Consider the following 21,944-nt stretch of genomic DNA (forward strand, 5'->3'; position numbering starts at 1 on the left):
GTGTTTATATAAATCCTTGTTTTTATGTGCATTTTTGTTGTTTGTCTTGCCATTTAATACTTATTTTAAAATGTTCAGAATATTCACATTATCATCATTAAAACTGTATTATGTTCTGCATCATGCAATAGTTTGCATTGTTACACCTAACAAGCACTGCCCTGAGAGACAGGGCAGATAACAACTAAACTCAAAGGCAACGCTGTCAGCTCTAGCTGAAGGCACTGTGGTTTTTCTGTTTCCTCTATTTGTGTCTAATCAGTGCCGGGGCACGCCTGACCGCCTCCACACAAACCGCTGTTGTGCATAACCCCATGGAGAAGAATACCCTTTGGTGAGAGTCTTTCCTGTGGGGGGATTTCACAATAGTTCCTACACAAGCATGATAACCATGATCATAAGCTTAGTGGGTTGGCAAAAGATGATGAAAAAAGGCAGAATGATCTTTGGATATAAAATATTAACATGCGCGCACAAAAGTGAACTCAAGAGAGGGGACGTTTCAGGGCAACGGGACATTCCATTGTGGATTAGAGGGGCAGCACATAAAAGCAGCGGGTGAGGGGAGGGAGGCTGGCTAAAGTAGGGTCAGGAGTGTCGACTGACGAGTGACACAACGACAATGCAGTTCAGTGTGGCTTTTGTGCAGAATCAGGGTCAAAACCAGTGAGAGAAACCAATGAGTGGTAGTTAGAAAGATTTTTTTGAATTGAATTCCCAGATTTTGCCACATGCCTGCAGGGCCGTAGTAGTGCCTGCACCCATAACAGCAGGTCAGCATCAGCTGCTCACAGCATTCCTAACACAGTCAAGAATTATCACTAAACTACAGTAAATCAGATGGTTTCATGACACTGACCTGGCATCTAAAGGCTGCAAATCAACCTAATATTAAGCCTAATCTTCTATCTCAAAATGGTCTTGCTCTAAGTAGTATAGGCAGCGCTCGCAAATTAACATAATGTAACATAATGAAAGAGCAAACACTGGTCTTCACTTCACTACAATTGAACTCAAATAGGTTAGCATAGCTTGGAACGGTGATGTAAAACAGACCAGATTTTGTCATCTGCTTTAAGATTCCACATCATGATGGTTGTCTTCAAAGCCCACACAAAGCAGCATGTGTGTGCGCACATGGTCACCATCACATCCTGGAATAATTCTGGAGGCAACATTTGCATGCTTGGCGTACAAGCAGCAGCCAAACATGGATGCAAATACCTCATGAATACCTTCCTACTGTCTCTTGACAGGCTGCTGGGATATTTGCAAAGTGGTACAGGATAATGCACATGCAAGTCCTGCTGCTGGCCCTTGACTTACCTTTGACAACACAAATGCAAAAATCTGACTGGTGAATGGCTCGGCAGCAAAGAAGTTTATTGTAGACACAATAAAAAACCACAACTAGACCAAATATTGTTTATCACACCCAAAATTCCTGCTAAAAACCTCCCTGTGACATTGCGAGTGTAGCCCTTCACCCCACTTCCACTTGGCTTACAGCCCTACCTGCAATTTAAACTTAAGATTTGTTTTTAAGTGTTATTTATGGACGTCCCGCTCAATTAGTATGACCTAATGGCCCTGTGGTCTTTTCAACCCGAATGCTAAAATGTGCTACCACCACAGTAGCATTTCACTAATCTGAGTCGCTCAGGCGTGGAGGTTATTCAAAAATACAAGGACATATCAGGGCAAATATGAAAAGCACACATCTATTCCAAACTGATATGAGAACAGTGAACCACTTGCTACCTCAGCAGAGACACAATCAGCACTCAGACCTCTGACAGCTTGCATGCAGGCCTTGTTAGATCAGACCCGACTTTCCCACTTATCCTTGAGTTCAGCTAATGACGGCCAAATCCGCCAAAAGGTTACGTGCATTATATAACATTCCACAAATTCTGAAGATAAGTCTGCCTGCTGCCTGCTTACTCACTGTGAATGTGACAGGCAAACATGCCAAAGTCTCTGTCTCTGTCTCTCCCTCTGATCACTAAAGGACAGAAATCTGAGAGGAGTGTCCTGTTAAGGCACAAATTAGCTCCTGCGGCTCTTGGAAACCAGATAGCCAATAGCTAAACAGAAAGAAAGACACAGAAGTAATCAATCTGCACAATCTGGTTAGCAGTCCAAGGGAAACCTTTACGAAACAAAGATCCAAAGGAAACTGCAGGAATCCACATACTTTGGGAGGTGCAGCAGGAGAACTCCACCAGAAACCAAACAGTAAGGAATAACAGTGAAGCAGACCACACCTATCAAGTAAAATCAACTCCCAGTGTCATGTAAATGTTTCAACTGCCTAGCAAAAGAACAGGTGGAATTGGTTTACATTGGACTAACATGACAAAAGCTCCACTCCTCTGTCCCTCAAAACAAGGTCATGGGCAGTTGGTGGATGGCACCCAAACCATGGCGTCCCTCTGACTCAGGAAAATACATTTTACTCTTAATCCTTCCCAATTCCCTGCCTGGGGAGCCACAGATACCTACGGCTAGACACGGGACAGATCGGGGGCAACAGAGGCGCTTTGAACTGGGAGAGAGGGGATTAAAAAGCATTAGCGAGCCAGCATCGCACTCTGTGTGTGTGGAGTAACAGCAAGTACCCATTCTCACCCAAAAGCATGTTCAGAGTTCATCAAAAAGAGTTTAAATTGAGATGGTTCATATATTCTAAATGAATTGTGTTACCTGAATCAGGCCGATATCTAGAAGGACACATTTTGAAAATGGATTATAAATACTGTAATTGACACAAGATTATTCTTAACCCTCCATGAAGAAACAGACAGGAATAAAGGAGTTTAAAAACATATCTAATATAAGCTCATTTGGGGCACACGTGACGGTTATGCTTATATTTCTGTTACCTGCTAGGTGACATCATCATTTGCATCCTCTTCCTCTTATTTGCAAATGGTGTGATCACTTGCTGAAACTCAGTCCGACTCTTGTAAACATTTAGACAGACATACAGACGAGCACGTCTGACAGGAAAAGAGGCTGACGTCATTTTTATTCTGGAGCATGCGAGGCCTGTGTCAACTCTGACTTCAAGTTTCGGTTGAAGGCGAGATCAACAACTAAACCGACCATGCTGAGAACGATCTGTGAAACAGAGTTTAGTGAGTAACTTCACCCGAGGAAAAATCTATTAGAAATTCACACAGACCTAAGAGAAGCAACCGGGCTCTCTTCGCTTTTACTGCTCATACAGAGAAATGCTGATTCACTAGGTAAAGCTATAATTAGATTTTAATCAATTTAATTCATTATCTGACGCCATCTAATTCTAATTCATTTTTCGGAACGGTTCCTTGTTTTTATATATATTATATTTCACAAAATGTGGAAAGGCCTTTTGAAAAAGGGCCGCAACAAATGGGTGAGGGTCATGGGTGGCGTGAGACGCATTTCACAAGAGATTATCCCCAAACCACAGCATATGCAAATGAGAAGATGGGTGTTTGGCATTTGACATATGGAGAAGTGCCTGGCCCGACAGAATTCATCACAGCCAATATGCTTGACAGAGTTATCTGGATGATAACCCAAATCCTGACTCCTGAACACTCCCCCAAAATAGACCCACACTAATCCAGGCATGGTTTTAATAATATGTCATGGCATCAGCCAAATCTATTACACCGAATGTCGAGAGCTGCTCTGTAGGAAGCCCCAGCACCCAAGCAGGGGTCATGTTACCTCTGCTTCATTATGTTAGGGCAACAACCTGATGTAGTGCACTTAAACATTTAAACTCATATTCAGGGCTCAGTTTTTTTTAGAAACAACATATTGTATATATAAATTGCACTAACAGCACAATATTAATCTCTATATGAAATTTTCTATAATGAGACTGATCAGTCAACATGATTGGATTTGGCTTATTTTTGCACTCAACTTTTAATAACAATGAGTTTAAGAGATTCTGATCCTGTACCACTTGAAATACTGACAGCACAGTGACATCAGCCAGATAGATTTCACAGCACTGAATTAAGCATGCTTTTTGCAGGAAGCTTTCCAAGGTTCAGCAGAAAATCAATGATAAATCATTTACGGGCAGCTTGGTGCTGCTTGCCCCGCAGCTGCAAGCTCAAGAAAAGGAAGTAAACACAAACAATAAGGCATCTCACCTGATCGGCCCCATAGGCAGCAGCAAACTCCATAAACTCCTCGATACGAACGAAGCCGTCCCCATCTTGGTCTAAAGCATCGAACACAGCTTTTAGTGGGGAGGCATCTTCCTCCCTCGTATTCACAGCAGAGACCAATGGCAGTGAGTCATCTACCACCATCTTAGAGAGGGAAATTGTCTCCACGGTTTGCTCACTAGTCCATCCAGCCTCAGGAGAAGGAGTATGTAGGTCCTGAACTGAAAAACCAAAAGGAGCCACTTCATGACAGCCTGATCCTTCGAGTTGGTTAGCGTCCATCAACCTCTCGTCTCCCCTCTGTTCAGCTATCGGATCGGCAACGCTTGTGTTCTGTACATCCTCCTGTGGTTTCAAGTCCCAAGTTTCCTCTTCATGGACCTCATCAGCAGCCAAGCACAGATCCAAAGCCATTGCCTCATTCTCCTGAGTTTTCGCTTCAGAGCTAATCTTGTCTTCCATCAAATCCTTAGACTCATTTTCCACAGAGTAAATCTCACTGGTGAACTCACCCTGGGTGAAGGCATCTTCAGCCAGAGGCACCGTCAGTGGTGAAGGTTCTGCTGACAAACCCAGAGCAAATGAGTCATTCTCACCTTTATGCTCTGAAGTCAGATTTGTAATTACAGTGGCTGCTGCATGTTCCACCTCCAACTCCACTGTTGATAAATCTAATGGCGCACCTGTGCAGATAACAGAGGGAGGACTGGCAGGGCACAGGCTCAGACTGCTGTCACAATCTGGAACCTCTAAATCCAACAAAGGCACAGATCCTTCGAAACACTCCAGTGGCGTGCTGATGTGGTTATGCGGGAGGCAGTTCTCAGGTAAACCCTGCAGGGTAGTGCTGCAGGTTACAGGCAGATCAGTCACTTGATCAGGGAATAAACCTTTGTCTCCAGTTTCAGTCTCCCTGCTCTGTGAGGGAGGGGGACCTGCCTGCTCCTCTTGTGACAGGTCTACCAGCTCATCACTGACACCCTGTGGGTTCAACTCACCTGAGGACTGTGGGGGGAGACAAGAGTTTTCATTTGAGAGGATATCTATCAACAAAAATGGATCCCCCGTGTTGGTCTCGGAAATCTTTGAAGGAGAGACCGGTACACTGATGCTTATTAGCTCAGCCTGACTGCTGAGGGCATTTGAACTTTCAAGAGTCAGATTCAGTTCCTCACAGGCAGAGTTGTTCCCAACCACATCAGCAAGTTTGGGGGAAAACAACCAGGACAATGTGCAGTCACTTATTTCATCAGGTCCCTCAGTTTTATCTGTGAGGGACAATTCTTCTATATGAGTACTAAGGAGAGAAGCCGGTGAAACAGTGGACCGATCTCCCTCCAACTGCAAATCTCCACAAGAAAAATCAGACATATTTATGAGGTTGTCCAGCTCTACTGGCTTGTCCTGGAAAATACTTTCTTCTTCACTGCACTCTGTTTGATCCTGCTCGCCATTTCTGAAATCCAAACCTGTCTGGCCACTCGTGTTTGGACAGATCACACCTCCATTGTCTGAGTCCAGTGTGTGAAATCCAAGAGGAAACGCTTGTTCTGACTCCCACTGTGTGTGCCCCAAAGGGCCAGACAGGACTGTCGGTTCCATTTATATTGGCTGTTCCACTCTGAAGACTTGCGAAAGCTGGTGTTGACGTCTTATCTCACTGCTGTCGTAAAGATCCGGTTCTTCAATTTCAATGCCATGTTTTTAAAATGGCACTATGCATCTCCCATGAAATCTTGATATGAATGTGAGGAAGTACGACAAGCCTCGTCTGCCTCTGACTACTAAAACATTGTGGCAGGCATTGTGGCGTATAAATAATAGTGTAAAGTAGACTACTAGAATATAGGTAGGTTTAGAAACAATGTCAGTCAAGCAACAGAGCAACACACCGTATTTGTTGTTTTAACTTCAGTGGTTGCCATCCACGTTTCAATAACGACGTTACCTAAACTCATAACTCATATCAATTTCTTATCCTTACTGAATATCGTGATGTTGTAAGCGTGTTTTGACTCACTACGTCTCTTGCTGTCATGGCAGGTCCATTCCTGGTTGTTGCCAAATGTTTCAGCCTCAGCACATCCGACGACGACATGCTTCACGTCGGCCTGAACGCTGGCAAATCACCGACGCAAAGATCCAGGACTGAACCGTATATAACGTCCGACAGCATCGCTGCTCGTGAGCCAGAGTGAAACGGCACGAATTAACGCGTTAAGTCACCCGTGTTTGTCAACATTAGCTCTCTTAGCCGATTATCTAACCTCCATCGCAAGCTAATTTGCAGAAGAGCCGCCAGTGCCGCGAAGAAACGCTGTCACCAATATTACTCAAACCCGAGCTATAATTCAAACTATCATTATAAGGCGGTTAACTAATTATAACACGGACAGTGAAAGCTTCCGATGGATTTATGCTAGCAACAAACGTTAACTCCTCCTTCGAGCATCCCACTTCTCTCGTGCCATTGGCCGGAGAAGCTGCTAACTGACTGGCTAGCAAAATTAGCCCATTAGCTAGCTAACACGCCAAACAGCCCAGCTTCTACTTTTCTCAATAAAATCAAACCAAATGGTGGCTCAAACGTTCAACGGTTTAAGAGGAAAGTGTGGAAGCTGTCGCCTCTGTGATAGTCCAAGATTATGTCTTCATTTCGATGCCGTTTTCCAGCGGTGATCCACCTGTGTCAGTAAGAAGACAGGCCAGACGGCTGCCGAGACGAAACCGTTCTTTTCCCCCTCGGATTTTTCTATTATTCTGGTCTCAGAACGCACAGCTGTCACAGCGTCCCTCGCCGGAGGCCACAGTGAAACGAAACGGGCAAGAAATAAGGCCGAAAAGATCCATCGTTTGACAGTCAGTCCACCGATGTTGATCACAGATACCGAACGCTCTCGCATCAGCATCAGCAGTGTCCCATCCTCCTCCTCCTCCTCCGCCTCCTCCAGCCGCATACACACCACTGACGTTTCACGCAAGCGTACAAAATACCCCGCAGTATCACCGGCTTCATACCTGTTATCAGCTGGAAGCTTATTTGTATCTGTGCACAAAACCCATTGCTGTTATCCAAAACCTTACACTCATATATCGGAGAATGACAGTTTAAGTGAGCACAGAGGTTGAAGTTCAGGGTCAGTTAGAGGAGCCTTAAACTGACAGATTGGTGTCTTGCTCAATGGCACTTCGGCAGGGTAGATGTTTGTCAGTGAAACCACCAGGTTTACATATTACAGGAACGTGTATCTAATAATTAATCACTTAGCCATTCATATGAAATAACACGAACCACTGTGGAATGGTTGTAAAACTCAGTGTAGTTTTTTTTAGTTTTAGTTGTGAAGTGGTCACAATTCTAATGTTTTGGCGCCCCCATCTGCCTTTAAATGGTATTAATTTTCTTCAGATCTACAATTAGTCTCATTTTCATCGTCTAATCCAGTGGACCCCAACCTTCATGGCCTCTGACCCATTAGAACAAAGTATTATCTACCTACATTCTCCTGAACTTAATGTTCAGGGGGTTCAGGAGTTGTGGGCAGTTAAACCAAGGAGTGACCTTTTCTCCTCTATTAGCTTTCTTTATTAGGTCGGGCTGAAGAATTTAAAGAAAAATGCCAAAAAAAGGAGAGAAGTCTGAAAAATCAAAGTTTTTTTAACAGTAATATGCTTTATTTTGCTTCTTTTTTCTTCTTCTTCAATCGACCTATGACCCCTCAGATGGGAACAGTTTGCCCTTGCGGTGAGAAGGAGGCAGTTGTTTGGCCAAAAAACAAATGACTCGCAAAAGCAAACAGGAGTCACTATTAACTGTAATTACACAAGTTGTTTTTTTTTTTTTTTTTACTAGTAAATGAGATACTAACAAATCACATTAAATGGCATGTGATAAAAATTACTGTACATGACATGCATGATGCCAATACACATGACTGCAATGGGTGAAAACCCTAACTGTTATATAATTTGACTCATTATTAACACAGCCCCTACATTACTTGTTTGCTTTCAGTATTTATTTGTCTCTTTTCTTTTCAGATGACCAATAACCTGAAAGAAAATAAGAGAGACAAATAGATTAATATGGTTTATACTGTATTCCTGTTACTTAAACATTCAAACTTTCATACTCTAAGTCAGAGTTAACACAACGCACAGCACACACACACTGTCTCTCCACACAGCCCTCAGGCTGCACCTCCTCCTACACACCTTGGTCAGGAGGAGGAGAGGAGAGCCCCTGTTCAGAGTTTAGCAGATTTAGAGGAGGCTATACCCAACAGCATGGAGACGTCGTTGGCTGAGGTGAGCCACGCCCCGCCGTCCGCCACCAGGATGGCTCCAGTCACGTAGGAGGAGGCCCGGCTGGCCAAGAAAAGAGCGCAGTGGGCCATCTCCGTCTTGTTGCTTGCTCGCTGCAAAGGAATGGACTGGAACGCACCAGCAGCCTCTCCCGTGGGACCACCTGAAGGATTAAAAGAAAAACAAAAACCACGTTCAGATGCTCTTGCTTGCGCTGCTCTACGGCTCTACAGCCATCTATCCATTACTAGCATTTCAACTGCTTATTCAGTATTTTTAGCTAACTTTTTCAAGCATTTATTCATTGCTTTTAGCTCACATTTCAACAGTTTATTCCACGCTTTTAACTAACTATTTCTTCGTTCACTACTTTTAGCTATTTCAACTGTTTATTCATTACTTTAAAATAACATTTCAACTGTGTATTCAACACTTTCAGATGACATTTCAACTGTTTATTCATTAGATTTCCTTTTCTCTTCTTGGCTTGCTTGCTTACTAGCTTTAACACACACTCAATTGCAGCACATTGGCTGGCAGTTTGCTGCTTATGGTAAAAAAAAAAAATTAATTGCATCATTCCATTTTCATACTGAACACAAATACGTAAATATATATGTTTGGCTGACTTAACTTTAGTTAAGTTGATTAGTTGAGCTTTCCACATACTCCCTGGCAACTGTAGAATAACTGCCGTACAAACACCTGTTTGTGAATTACTGCTGTACATCAATCTGTGATGTTTAAGGAATTCCAAGGAAATCCGTGCAATGAAAAGTATTTTAACAAGGGAATTCTGAACAAAAATTCTTTGACCACACAGAGTATGCATAATAATGTGATAGTATTACAAAAGCCATGTAACAAATATGTGACTTGTGGTATCATTAACTAACAACAATAGGCCTAAACGGTACTTTTCTGGACAAACTGTTTCTGAGGGTTGTGTGTTAAATTGTTGCATGCTATAACAGATCAAACCATGGTAAAACAGGTTTACTTGTTAAATTTAAGCCACATTGTCAATATTATGTCAAATCTTTACCCAGTCTGCGGTAGCCCTCTGTGCCAGAGACAGGACCTGGAGCCACAGTATTGACTCTCACCCCACTGGGGCCCCACTCCACAGCCAGGTGCTTGGTCATAGCATCTGGGCACAGGAGAGGAAACGCTGAGTCATTACATTCTCATTTTAATATCAAGTCTTAAGAGTAAAAAGAGCTCTTACCATTTGCAGCCTTAGCAGAGCCAGCGTGCACCTGGAGGGCCTGTCCCCTGTATCCAAGTGTAGCAGAAATATTGACTATGTTGCCACCATGATTCTGCACACAGAAATGATGGGATACTCAGAATCGAAACAATGAGTAATTAATCAAATCAGCTAGAGAGTGCAGAGGCAGCAGTTTAAATCCCATTAATAGATGAGAAAGCATTCACTAATCTGTGATCTTTACTGCCCTCTTTTGGTGACCAGAATGCACTGCATAGAGTGGATCTTGGTGATCTTTAAATCTGAAGTTATTGATCAATGATCCCATAATGTTCTTGCAGATATAGCATCATCATCATTTCTGTTCTATGTGGTAATGAAGAATTACTCATACCTCCTTAACTTGGAAGTGAAAAACAATGTGTCACGCAGACAGAAAATGTACCTGGAACCACTTCTCATAAACCACCTTGCTGGTGTTGAATGTACCCATGGTGTCTATCTCCATTACTGTCTTGAAGGCATTGAAGGAGAGTGAGACAGCCGGGCAGAGGAAATTTCCAGCAGCATCTGTCAAAAACAGATCCAGAACTTGAGCCAAAACTAAAATCATGAGACACTGCTGCACTAACATCCTGTGCAAGACTGGCAAAGAAGTTGGCTATTCCTTTAAGTTATAATATTTTGCTTCATTAAAGCTAAAAATACATTAATTATGTTGTACATTAATGAAATTATAAATCATCTTGAATGGATGATGTGCATTTAATTAGATAACCATAGTAAGAAGAGTTTGTAAAAGTGACGAGGGTGTAAAGACATGAGATAAAGACAGATGCAGCATCAGAGAAGTTGATGATTAAACCGAAACCTTTTACACTTGACCTTTGTTTAAAGTACGTGTGCAGCTTTTCCCCTTCCAGATAACTTAACACGGATTTGCACCTATGTAGGCAGGATGCATTGGATAATGATGAAGACTGTGCGCAGCTCAGCTCCCTCCACAAACTCAGCAATCATCAGCTCAAAAACATATTTTCAGGCGAGGTCACATACTGTTAATGAGGATGTCTATGCGGCCCAACTCTCTGAGGGTCTCATCCACAGCAGCCACGATGCTCTCAGGCTGCCTCACATCCACACACAAAGGGAGACAGCGGCGTCCTGACACAGCTGACAGCTTTTTCGCAGCCTAAGGAGACACGCAATCACAATGCATGAGGCCAGCACGTTAACATTTAGTTAAGGCGTTAGATACATAATTCAGGATTGTGGAAATTATGCAAGAGCAATAACCTCTTTGAGCTTGTCCAAGTTCCTGCTGGCAATAACTGTGTCACAGCCATGTCTGAAAGAAAAGAAAGAAATATAACTATGTGGAAAGACGAAGAGACAACACTCAGCACATGCTGTATTGTGTTGATTTGAACATGAATATCCGATGCTTGCATAAATGAGGCTGGTGGGGAGACAGAGGGAGTAATTTGACAAAACAGGTAGGACAGAGGAGGAGACGGTTAATGCAAGTGGTAAAAGGCTACAAGCATACAAAATAAGACGCACACAGCCAGGTACGCCTGGTCAGTGCTTTTTTTGATAAATGTCACATGAGTAGCTTACTGAACTATTTCAACTTTGACACACAAACAAAATGATGAAAGTCTGACTCTCAGATAACACGACCAGGTTTAAAGTACACCTACATATTACTGCACTCACACATTTCACTGTTTCAGAGTGACTGCAATGACATAATGTTGGCAGATCATTGCTTCTTTGTGTTACAGGTTTATTCTTATACTATACACTAGCACCAGTAACGACGGTGAGCCTAAGAGGAGTGAAATGTGACTGTGCATTGAAGTTTCTGCAAGATCTGGGCATGTTATGGAGAAACAAACAGATAATCCTCTCACCTCATGAATATTTCAGCTATTCTGAGTCCAATTCCAGATCCACCGCCTGTGATGAAAGCAACCTGATCTCTGAAATATAAAGCACAGACTCTCTGAGGTCATATCATGTAGTTATTACAGTGACAATAGTGTCAACAACAATTTATTCACAAACACTTGTATGAATGCAGTAAAGCAATAATCACACCAGGCAACGGGAAATACAATTAACAGCACATGCTTGCATGCTTACTTCAGTAAATCTGGACTGTAGACGTGTGTGTACGAAGTCAGACAGTCATCTGTGCCAACATCTTCAGGCAGCAGTTCTCCTTTTCTCTGTGGCTCTGCCATGCTGATAAATAATGCATGTTTAATAGATGCAATCACACTGGCATTACCATAATCGCAATGCAATAAATGACTGGTCTGCAGATGCAGGGGTTGCACAAAATAACAGAAACACCTCACAGTTCAAAAGGCCCCTGCAGCAGTTTCTTGAAGCTAAAAACGCTCATTTTCATCACTCCTCTTATTCCCATTTTCACTCTTTTAGTTTCATTTCTTGTGCACATGCATTTCTTGTGCACATGCATACATTTCTGTCACATTGCTGAACTTAAGGTAAATCACAGCTGTGGTGGCAGTAGCTGTCCAGAACATCTCTGACAGAACACCTTTAAATATAAAGTGAGGAAAGTCGTTCAGACAGATACCCAACAGAGGGAAACTGAAGTACCGACAGTGGAGCTTGGGCCTCAACACAAGAGGTCCACCATACTGTAGGCTACTGTGAGGTGTTTCTATCATTTTGTCTACTCCTGGCAACGCAGTCCAAAGCTACTCCACTGCTTTCAACAACACACACAGCGCAGTCAGGGCTGCGCGGTGAAGTTCAGTTAGCTTCTGTTACCTGCTCAGACACACAAACTAGCTCGCTGAAAGAAGACCCGTCCAGCTCCTCCGAGGCGAAAACACGAGCCGCACACGAGGCTCTTATCTCAGTCTGACGAGGCTTACTAACATTTATTCCTCAACTATTAGCTGCTTCTCTCAGGAGAAACTACTTGCACCTTGGACGTTTACTTTCTCGCCTTTTTCCGGCGATGCATTGTGGGCAATGAAGTCCATCCGGGGTGCGTTCAAGAGCACAAATACAACACCGTCCCAACGTACTGCGGTTTGTTTAAAACAGAAAGGTGATAATAGAAGGGGTACACAACTAAAGGAGAGTTAAAGTGCAGCAATTCATGTGAGGACTAGACTTTAGAGGTCAGGACTGATTTGATTCATGGCAGAAAGAGACAGCATCATGCTCCTGGGAGTGGAAGGTCTGTTGAGTAAAAGAAACGCCAGTGATACTGTTGCTCGTCTAAAATAACCATCATCTCTAGGATGGCACCAGGGAGGGTCTCCTCTGGTAAACCGACACTGACATAAACGATCCAGGGTTTACAGTTACAAGTCAGATGCCGATCAGTGTGCATTAGTGCAGAGAGCAGCCCTTATTGATCCGTACTTTGGGATTTGCTGTTGGAAAAAGCCCTATGCAATGGATCCCTCAAATACTTCAGGGATGGATGTTCTTCTTTGCACTGTGCAGATCAGAAATGTAAGATCAGGACTTCTGTAACCTGATTTGTTTTCACGAGTCAGGCACGAGTAAACAAAAGCAGACGCAAAAGTGCATATAAATGTGCTCAAACTTAGAATAAACGATAATGGATGCTTTCGCTTTTTGAACCACAGACGCTTTTACCAGGGTATGTTTACTTCAAATGACCTTCTGGTGTTTTAGCTGGACATCATGACCCTGAGCAAACCCTACTTTTTAATATTCTGGATGTGTTTTTTTGCTTTCTTACAGTCAGTTTTTCCTAATTTAGTTCAACGAATCAGGCAAATCATCCCAGTTCTTTATGAAAATAAATTTGCATGCTGCTTTTAAAGTCAGATTGCAATGTAGGGGCAGATGTAAGTCCTGACTGATTTGCATTGCATCGCAGTCCCACGCAATCCGCATCAAACTGCCATAGGTGCAACGTGAATACAGATATAAGAGCAGATGATGTTTCTGATGGATTACCAAAGTCAAACAATGTCGAAGTCAATAAGCAACTGTTAAGACTTCCAAGAAAAAAAAAAATTTAAATCTTGAAAAACCTAACTGCATGCCCAGATAAATGCTCAGCAGTAACACAATATACAAGGACATACAAAAACATGTAAAACTAGTCTATATTTTGATGGTAGTTGACAGCCAGGTGGCGCTATGTGTCAGCATTTTCTGCTTGAAACCATGATGAAACCATTTGCAGCCCTCTGAATGAACCTACAGTACAGCTGCATGAGAATTCCTCCCTCTGTAAACACATATGTGGTTCAAATTACTGCGACTTTCACTCATCTTCCTGGTGTTTTTCTCTGTTTTCGTTATTTTCAGATGAAATGTTTCGCCAAGACCCTTTCAGTTTTAAATCTGCCTACTGGTTACATCTCGATAAACTTCTGTCTTTGCAAGCAATGTATATATATATTTTTTAATGTGTTGGAATTAACACAAATAACTGTGAGACTACTACTATACTATTAGCTAATGGTCAAACCAGAACAAGTCAGGCACTAGTAGCAAAACCCTGAAGTCAGAGAGAGTGCTGTCTTCTTGCAACTTTTCAATTGTATGTGAACAAAAGTGCAGTTTTTTCTTTTAAAAGTTACTTAGTCCAGGTTTAAAGTTCCAGTGTGTACAATTTAGTGGCATCTAGTCGCGAGGTTGTAGACTGCAACTAAATGAATACCCCCTCCTTCCATGCATGTAGGAGAGGCCATGGCAGCTGCTAAACCCAGGAAAGGCACTGTTTGGTTTGTTGTACGCATGTAGGTGCAGCATGGCAGACTCCATGGAAGAGGACCTGTTCCCTCTGTAGATACTAAGAGCTCAATGATTCTTATTTTCAGGTGATTAAACATCAATGAAAACATCCTTAACATCATATTCCATCTCTGTCAATAGATCCCCCTAAATCTCACACATTGGACCTTTCAAAAAAGAGTCAAGAGTCCATTGTTAAAGGCTGCTTGTTAAACATGTTTTAAAGACAATATCCTGATGCAGGAACACAAAGGCATGTACAAAAGACTGCCATTATACAGACAAGCAGAATCACAGACTCAGACAGTTCATTGTTCCAATGAGCCTGGCACAGCTCAAGCCATAAAGATCCATTGTCCTCTGCTGGCCCAGGGGCCAGAGCAGACCTACAGCCCCACAGCACTGACAGCTGACCCTGGCCTCTGTCTGTGTATCTGCTCTGGGTCTGTCTGTGCAGCTTTGCTCTGTCCTTCTGCTGCCGGGTCTGACTTGACAGACTGTCCCTCCTCCTCCAGACCCACCAGCCTGCTGCTGACCTCCCACAGCCTGCGAGCTGCCTCCTCGTCCAGGGCCTGGGGCGCCGGCTCCTTTTCTGCCATCACATCATAGTACCTTCCCGTCACCCCTTCCATCTCCTCGGACACGGCCAGGTAGACGCTGGGCTGGGCCCCCAGCTCTGGGCTCTTCACCAACATGGAGAAAAAGGGACCTGTATGTGGGTTGGTGGAGAACACAGGTTTGTTGGTTTAAACTCAGCCGGAATACCACCATTTTGACTATCTTTAAGCAAACAAGTACTTTATTGAATGAATGGCCCGACGTCAAGTGCCAATCAAAGTACTAACTGGATTCATGTTGTTGGCTGTGGGCTATGACAAAAGGAAACGCTTGCATGAATGTGCATCAGTTACATTTGTTCATATCCGAATCTGGCACACGTTGCAAAATTTTATTATCTTCTTCGCTGACTGTAAATGATCTTAATAACAAACACTGTTCTCCCCACAGTGGGTTTTTATTACCCCTGAGTGCAGGTAATTAAAAAATACTCACTGCAGAGTAAAAAAAAGCACAAAAAAAAAACATGCACGTTCACTGATTCCCAGAATGAATTCCGAAAAGCTGCATCAGCACCAACACTGGTAGCACTGGTGTACTTTGATTTCAGAGGTTTATTTGAACTGTAGTATATTACATGTATGTAATGTATATATTAAGGTGTGGTGGGGGTGATGTAGCTGTGGAGGGAAAACTTTGTGTTGCAGTGACTGTAGTGAATTCTGTTTTAACGTCACTGACGTATTATATGCTCCTACTGTAATCAAGCAGTAAAACCTGTGGTGGTGTAATGTGAACAGTTGAGATATTCGTACTTTACTTGAGTATTTCAGTTTCAAGGGAAATTTTAGATTTTTAACTCATATACACATTAATTTACACATGGAGATTTTACATACAAACCATAATATGTACTTTTAGAATACAGTCCCACCCAACAGTACATGACATAGTGAAAAATTAGCTCCACCTCAAGCAGCTACAGCTGTAAAATGCTTCTTACTCATTGTGCATCATTAATAATAATCTAACAATGAGATATAACAGTCTCAGGGGCCATTTTTCTTCATTGAGCACTTTGTATATTTGATACTTAAATCATATTTTGTTAAAAATACTTTTATTACTCAAGTACCATTTTCAAAGTGTTGAGTGAAGTATTTTAACAGTGGGGTACTGCTACTTTCAGTTAAGTAAAGGATACATATACTTCCTCCACCACTGCCCAAAAACCAAGGAGATAACCTTAAATCAAATAGTTGCAGTTTATGCTTATTTATACAGAACAAGTAGATAGAAATAGAAAATTCAGTGAGCAGACTTGTGCTGCATATCAGAACTTACACATCCGAAGCTAATTGTTGCATATGCATTAGATAAGCATTTATTGTTGATATCTCTAAATTGAGAACAATGAGGAAGCAGGATACTCACTGAGCATAGAGCTCGAGAACTGTGATTGGTGGAGACCCGTGTGCCTCCCGAGCTCCGTGGCAACAACGCCTGGGTGCACAGCATTCACTGTGACTCCTGTGCCTGTTACAGACAAACACACACACACAGAATGATTTAAAAATATATATCCAATGGCCAATTACAAACAAGCACATCGTCCGTGCTCCCTCCCACACATGCCCACATATGCAGCAGCCAGTAGACTTGCCTTGTAATCGCTTGGCGAGCTCTCTGGTGAACAGAACATTGGCAAGCTTGCTCTGACAGTACGCCTGCTTGGTATCAAACTTCTTCTTCTCCCAGTTCAAGTCCTCGAAGTCGATCTTTCCAACGATGTGGGCGAGCGAGGCCAGGTTGATCACTCTGCTGGGGGCGGACTCTTTCAACTTCTGCAGCAGCAGATTTGTCAACAAGAAGTGGCCTGGAGGAAGAAAGAGACAGGTAGCGATGGAGTAAGGGAGGGTTTATTAGAATGTAAAGATAATTTACATCTATTTTCTTAGAGAGAGTTTAGAAAAACAGACTTTTAATTTGCCTATCAGAGTACCTAAGTGGTTAACTCCAAACTGCATGTCAAAGCCATCTTCTGTCTTCCATGCTGGACATCTCATGACCCCGGCATTGTTTATCAGTACATCCACACGCTGCTCCTCTACAAGACAATAAAGATAACACTGAAGAAACTGTTACAGAGTGTGCTTTGTTTCTATAAGTGAACACCACATGTGATACATTTTCTTTCCTGACCTCGCTTGATTCTCTCTGCAAACTCTCGGATGGATTTCACGGAGGCTAGGTCGAGGCGACACGCGTAAACGTGGGGATTCAGGGTCTTCCCACGTATTTCCTTCGCAGCTGCCTCGCACTTCTCCATGTCCCTACATCCCATAATGATCCGACCCCCTGATGATATGGGATTGGGAAAAGGATTGTGTCACCCTAGAGCAAAATAACTGCTCAAGATTTCAGATATGGTGGCATCACAAATCACAGTGGCATCACATTTTCTGCTCACCTCTCTTTGCCAGTTCTTGGGCCGTCTCTTTCCCGATGCCTGTGTTGGCTCCTGTTATGACCACAGTCTTCCCATTAATGGTAGCCTTACTGGGACACCGGCCTCCAGTCACATGGTTCCTATGAGAAGAATTAAAACAAAGTTCAGTGTCATCTAATTTATCTCAACATCAAAAAGCAGGCGGCATGGATTTCTCTCAGTCTAATACAAACAATTTCTGTCTGGCCTGCCTTGGACCACAAACAGATGTAGTTTATCATACTTGTTTATGTTACATAACAGCTCTCAATCCTTAGTTCACCTATAACCAGCCTGATATATGCTATACTGCCATACTTTAGAGTGCTCCTTTTAGAGGTCTGCATCACTGTTTATTCTTAAGTACATTCTTAATAAAGTTTATTCCAGTAGAGGCTGAATTCATGGGAATATGCAGCCCTACATTACAATATCAACTAATGCAATAAGGCCCTGCACACGTTTTTTCAATTACTCTGGCAGGTTGAAGTTAGGTGGAGCTGCGTTTGTGATTACATGATGTCACCAAACTCTTGTACACACCAGCAACCTGAGTGAAAACACCTGGGTTGTGTGTGAGGCTCTAAAGTGAGTCCTGCTTTATTGCCTGATCATGGAGTGGGTCCCTGTGCATGTCAAAATCTATCTTTAGGACCTTCATCATTTCAGTTGTATGTTTATGTGTTTGATCAAATTACCATTTCAGAAATTCTAGAAAGAAGACTAAACAAACTGCTCAAAGAGGGGGAGGAATGGGGGTTAAAAGGGGCCAAAGAGGTCAGTTTTGTCAAAAGATCAGTTTCATGATGGGCACAAAATAGGGATTTTTCTTTCTAATCTTAGTCTTAAACTGTCGGACATCTCTTCAACAAAGTGCGTCTGGTCCTGGCCTTGACTTAAAGTCAACTGCTGCGGCTCACAGATTCATGTAAATCACTATCACACTCAATAAGTGAAACAAAAGGAAAAATAAAAATGACCTGAAGTTGACAATTGCCACAGAGAGTCATTAACAACTTAACAGTCCATTTAATCCAATACAATCACCCTGATAGAAATGCTGTCCTTGTGAGGCATATCCACCTGAGCCAAGGAGGCTGTACCTCTAATTGTATGGTAATAATTAAATCAGTCAATACGAGAGGAAAAAATGACTTTTTACTCAATGACTTCAATGAAATAATAATAATAATAATAAAATGCAATCTAGTACAACAGCATCAATGTTTTGAACCAACACTTCTCTGACAGTCTCCGTAAATACTGAATGTTATGGTCTTTAGAGCTGTAGCTTGTGTTGCTATCATATATTCTGTGGATCAGATATTGACGTTCAACATGTTCTGTCCAAGCTTTAAGTCTGAATTTAACACATACTCGTACCAGGAGGAAATGTGTCCCTTACAGTGTAAGATGCACAGTTACATCAGGATACAGTGGCCTTATGTCAAATTACGAAGAGTAACTCACTTGAGCAAAACAGCGCATCCAAACACTGTTCCAAACACAGAGGCTGGAAAAATATATTTGCTCATGTCTCCCGAATAATGCTGGCGACAAGATGTATCATTAAAACTGTTTTAACGCCCTTTCAGCAGCTCTTTTGACAGCAGCCCTGTAGCACAAGGTTAAGCGCGCATGCTTTTGCCGTCATCAACGTCTACTAACCAACCGCAGCGAGCGAATGCCCCAACGGCATTGCGGGAAATGTAGTCCCAATTGCAATTTGCATCCAAAACAAGCATTAAACAAGGAAGTTAATTTTCTGCAGCATTGTTACGCAGCATTGGAAGGCCTACATACACTTAGAATAAGTACTTCAAGCATCATAGTAATTATCCTATTACTGTATTTATTATTAACAGTAATAATAAAATGATAATTGAAGTGATATGTGTGTTTATGTTTTTCTTTCAAAAACACCTTTATAATGAATTCTGATGGTTGCTTTCACTTCTGAGGTGTGTAAAAGTGCCCAGGGAATCTTTATTGTGCATGTTCTATACATGTTGTGCTTTATGATTAAAAAACTGAGATAAATCACATCCAGGAAAAACCTAGAAACTCCAATGGTCAACCGACTTAATCTCTCAGTTGTATTCACATTTGTTGTATATGGCTTCACGACAATGTCCCTGTGATGACATATTGGAAATAAAAATGCTTTGAGAGCGAAATGAAATAGGAGCTATGGATGAGATATTGCAGGGGTTTATAGGAGGGCCTGGAGTCAGCAGAGAAGGGGAGGACTGTGTGGTTCAGTGGGGGAGGGTGATGTGGCTGTGAGCTGCCTTTTCTCTTTTTGCATTGTGGAGGAAAAAAGACGCGAAATGACTCTGCCATTGTGAATACAGTCAGAAAATTATTCTGCCTTTGTGGAGACAGGTGAGACTGACAATGCGGTAGCGGTAGATTGAAGAGAGAACTATAGGAGGCAGAGAGGCGCTGCTGTGAAGGGTCAGACCAATGCCTGGAGGTGTGAGGGTGGAGTAGAGCTTTGTAAACCAGCAGCATACTTTTGAATTCATTACTCACCGTTGTTTTTTTCTCTCTGCCTAAATGTTACTCCACATGTCCTCTACAGTAGCTGCTGTTCATAGCAAATGTTGCTAAGTTGTCCAGAGATTTAGTCTGACTGTTTTTCTGCACAAAGTGCAGAGTTTTGGAATGAGGTTAAGATTTCAAAGCATGTTGACAGGGGGAAACTCAAATACTCTCACAAGACTCATTTACTCATCAATTACCAGACACATTAATTGGAGAATATGGTGTGCCCTAACAGTTTAAGACATACTTTGGTTGTCCAGGTGGGCAACAATTTGATTTTGTCTGCATAGGAAGAACATAAACCTTATTCTTGATTCCTCCTGTTGGTCTCGGACAATTGCTGCATCCTTTTTATGAGCAATTTCATTTTTTTCCAGTTCTGTCATAGATTTTAGTCCTAACCCTGCTCTAAAAACAAAAGTTTCACCTAATTTGAGGTCCACAAAAAGCATATTACCCCACAAATGTTAAGAGACCCCTCTCAGCTTGAGGCCCTTTATAACTATCCCTCCACTATGACACTGCAGCTTTTAGGGCCACTGTAGGACTCAATGTACGCACAGCAAACTCTGCATGAGGATAAATATGAGGACGGTGGAAAAACAAGGCCAACCCCCCGCAACAAGATTCGGAAAACTTGAGGTGACACATTAAAAAGTAAAAAACTAGGACGTGAACATGGTGTCTGAAAACGGAGAGAGGAGGAGAAAGGGAGGAGCGGCCCTGCTCTATTTGTTCACAGCTCAGAGGTGTGTGCCCCCCAGGGTGTGTGTTGACCCTCAGTGCTCTCCGCCGTCAGCCTACAGTGCTTGACCTTCACTATGATTTATGACAGCTCTCTTCCCGAGATAACCCCGAGGAAACTCTTCGCCTCACTGCCTGTTTGACCTAACTCTGCTGTGTGAGACACCTGGATATCTCAAAGAGGTGCTGAAGATGCAGCTATTCAATATCCTCCTCGACAATGATATATAAAAAAAAGAACACCTCGGGTCAAATTATTTTGTTTCAGGAAATAGAAAGATCATATTCCACTGTACTGACTTTTTTTAAAGCTTTTGTCCTGATCCTGGACTGCTTGAAAACAGCTTATCTTTCACTCTTCATATGCCTGCACGAGCCTGACCTGCAGCCCTTCAATGTAAATCTGGCCTGAGAGAACAGAGAAACACAAAAAACAAAAATGACAGAAATGAAAAGAAGTTATTGTGTGACTGGCAATTGGGGGGTCTGATCTGACACAAATGCATTTGCCACTGATCTCCAGGAGCACAGTCTGTATTTCTGTGCAGCAGCTTCCAGTTTCAACTCTCAGCCCATCTGATCAGCGGTGTTTGATGATGATGCATTAAGGTTATCCCTGTTATGTCCACGATGATTTCTCAGTCCAATCTGTTCTGGTTGGCAAACGCGCCTGGCAGGAGGCCTGTTGTTAAACATGTACAGTAAGAGGGGGGAGCTGCCAGGGCAGTGAATTAATTGAAAGTCTTGCCTCGCTGTTACCTAATAAGGACAGTTGGCAAAGTCACCGCGTGAAGTACTTGAGGCCATAAGCTGTTGAATTATGCAAGAGTGGAGCAGCTTGTTCCTTCAATGCATGAATCAAAAGTGGAAAAGCTCACGGACGCATTGAGGTTGGGTGGCTGGATGAGGAGGAGGAGGAGGAGGAGGAGGAAGGTCCGGGCGCTAGGACCCGGGACACGTGAGCGTATTAGTTTGCCAGAGGGTGGAGACGGTGAACAATGAAGGAGCTGACTGGTAAGACCAGCAGAGGAGCAACATCTGAGACCCCCTCCACTACCCCTGCACCCCTCAAGCCCAGAGTCCCGCTGGACCGACGGACAGAACAGACCGACGGGCCGACAGTGAGAGCAGGACGCTGAACTGGGAGAGA

At 42.7% G+C, this 21,944-nt stretch overlaps 3 protein-coding genes across 5 annotated transcripts in view; all 3 read right to left on the reverse strand.

The window, feature by feature from the left end:
* rab11fip3 (RAB11 family interacting protein 3 (class II)) overlaps positions 1 to 7,034 on the reverse strand; it is a 28,379-nt gene extending 21,345 nt beyond the window's left edge. For both annotated transcript variants that reach the window (XM_041963165.1, XM_041963164.1), the window contains exon 1: positions 4,158 to 7,034. In XM_041963165.1, the coding sequence (XP_041819099.1) occupies positions 4,158 to 5,777 (1,620 nt within the window). In that variant the 5' untranslated portion in view covers positions 5,778 to 7,034. The remainder of the gene's footprint in view (positions 1 to 4,157) is intronic.
* Positions 7,035 to 7,988: 954 nt separating this feature from the next.
* decr2 (2,4-dienoyl CoA reductase 2, peroxisomal) lies at positions 7,989 to 12,688 on the reverse strand. Of its 2 annotated transcripts, none has more exons than XM_041963073.1 (10): positions 12,499 to 12,688; positions 11,839 to 11,940; positions 11,607 to 11,675; positions 10,987 to 11,038; positions 10,747 to 10,882; positions 10,136 to 10,260; positions 9,709 to 9,802; positions 9,526 to 9,630; positions 8,455 to 8,643; positions 7,989 to 8,228 (listed from the first exon to the last, which is right to left on the reverse strand). In XM_041963073.1, exons 2-10 carry the CDS (start codon positions 11,937 to 11,939, stop codon positions 8,194 to 8,196), a joined length of 906 nt encoding a protein of 301 aa, XP_041819007.1. In that variant the 5' UTR covers position 11,940; positions 12,499 to 12,688; the 3' UTR covers positions 7,989 to 8,193. The 2 variants fall into 2 exon arrangements, with proteins under 2 accessions (XP_041819007.1, XP_041819008.1); XM_041963074.1 differs by having other exon boundaries at positions 8,391 to 8,643.
* Positions 12,689 to 14,645: 1,957 nt separating this feature from the next.
* LOC121624538 (retinol dehydrogenase 13-like) lies at positions 14,646 to 19,119 on the reverse strand. Its single transcript, XM_041962286.1, has 7 exons — positions 18,974 to 19,119; positions 17,486 to 17,604; positions 17,218 to 17,373; positions 17,018 to 17,122; positions 16,679 to 16,891; positions 16,450 to 16,551; positions 14,646 to 15,166 (listed from the first exon to the last, which is right to left on the reverse strand). The coding sequence occupies exons 1-7, from the start codon at positions 19,036 to 19,038 to the stop codon at positions 14,844 to 14,846; spliced, it is 1,083 nt and encodes a 360-aa protein (XP_041818220.1). The 5' UTR covers positions 19,039 to 19,119; the 3' UTR covers positions 14,646 to 14,843.
* Between the last annotated feature and the right edge of the window lie 2,825 nt (positions 19,120 to 21,944).

Source organism: Chelmon rostratus, chromosome 21, assembly GCF_017976325.1.
Source record: "Chelmon rostratus isolate fCheRos1 chromosome 21, fCheRos1.pri, whole genome shotgun sequence".
NCBI classification, from domain to species: Eukaryota; Metazoa; Chordata; class Actinopteri; order Chaetodontiformes; family Chaetodontidae; genus Chelmon; species Chelmon rostratus.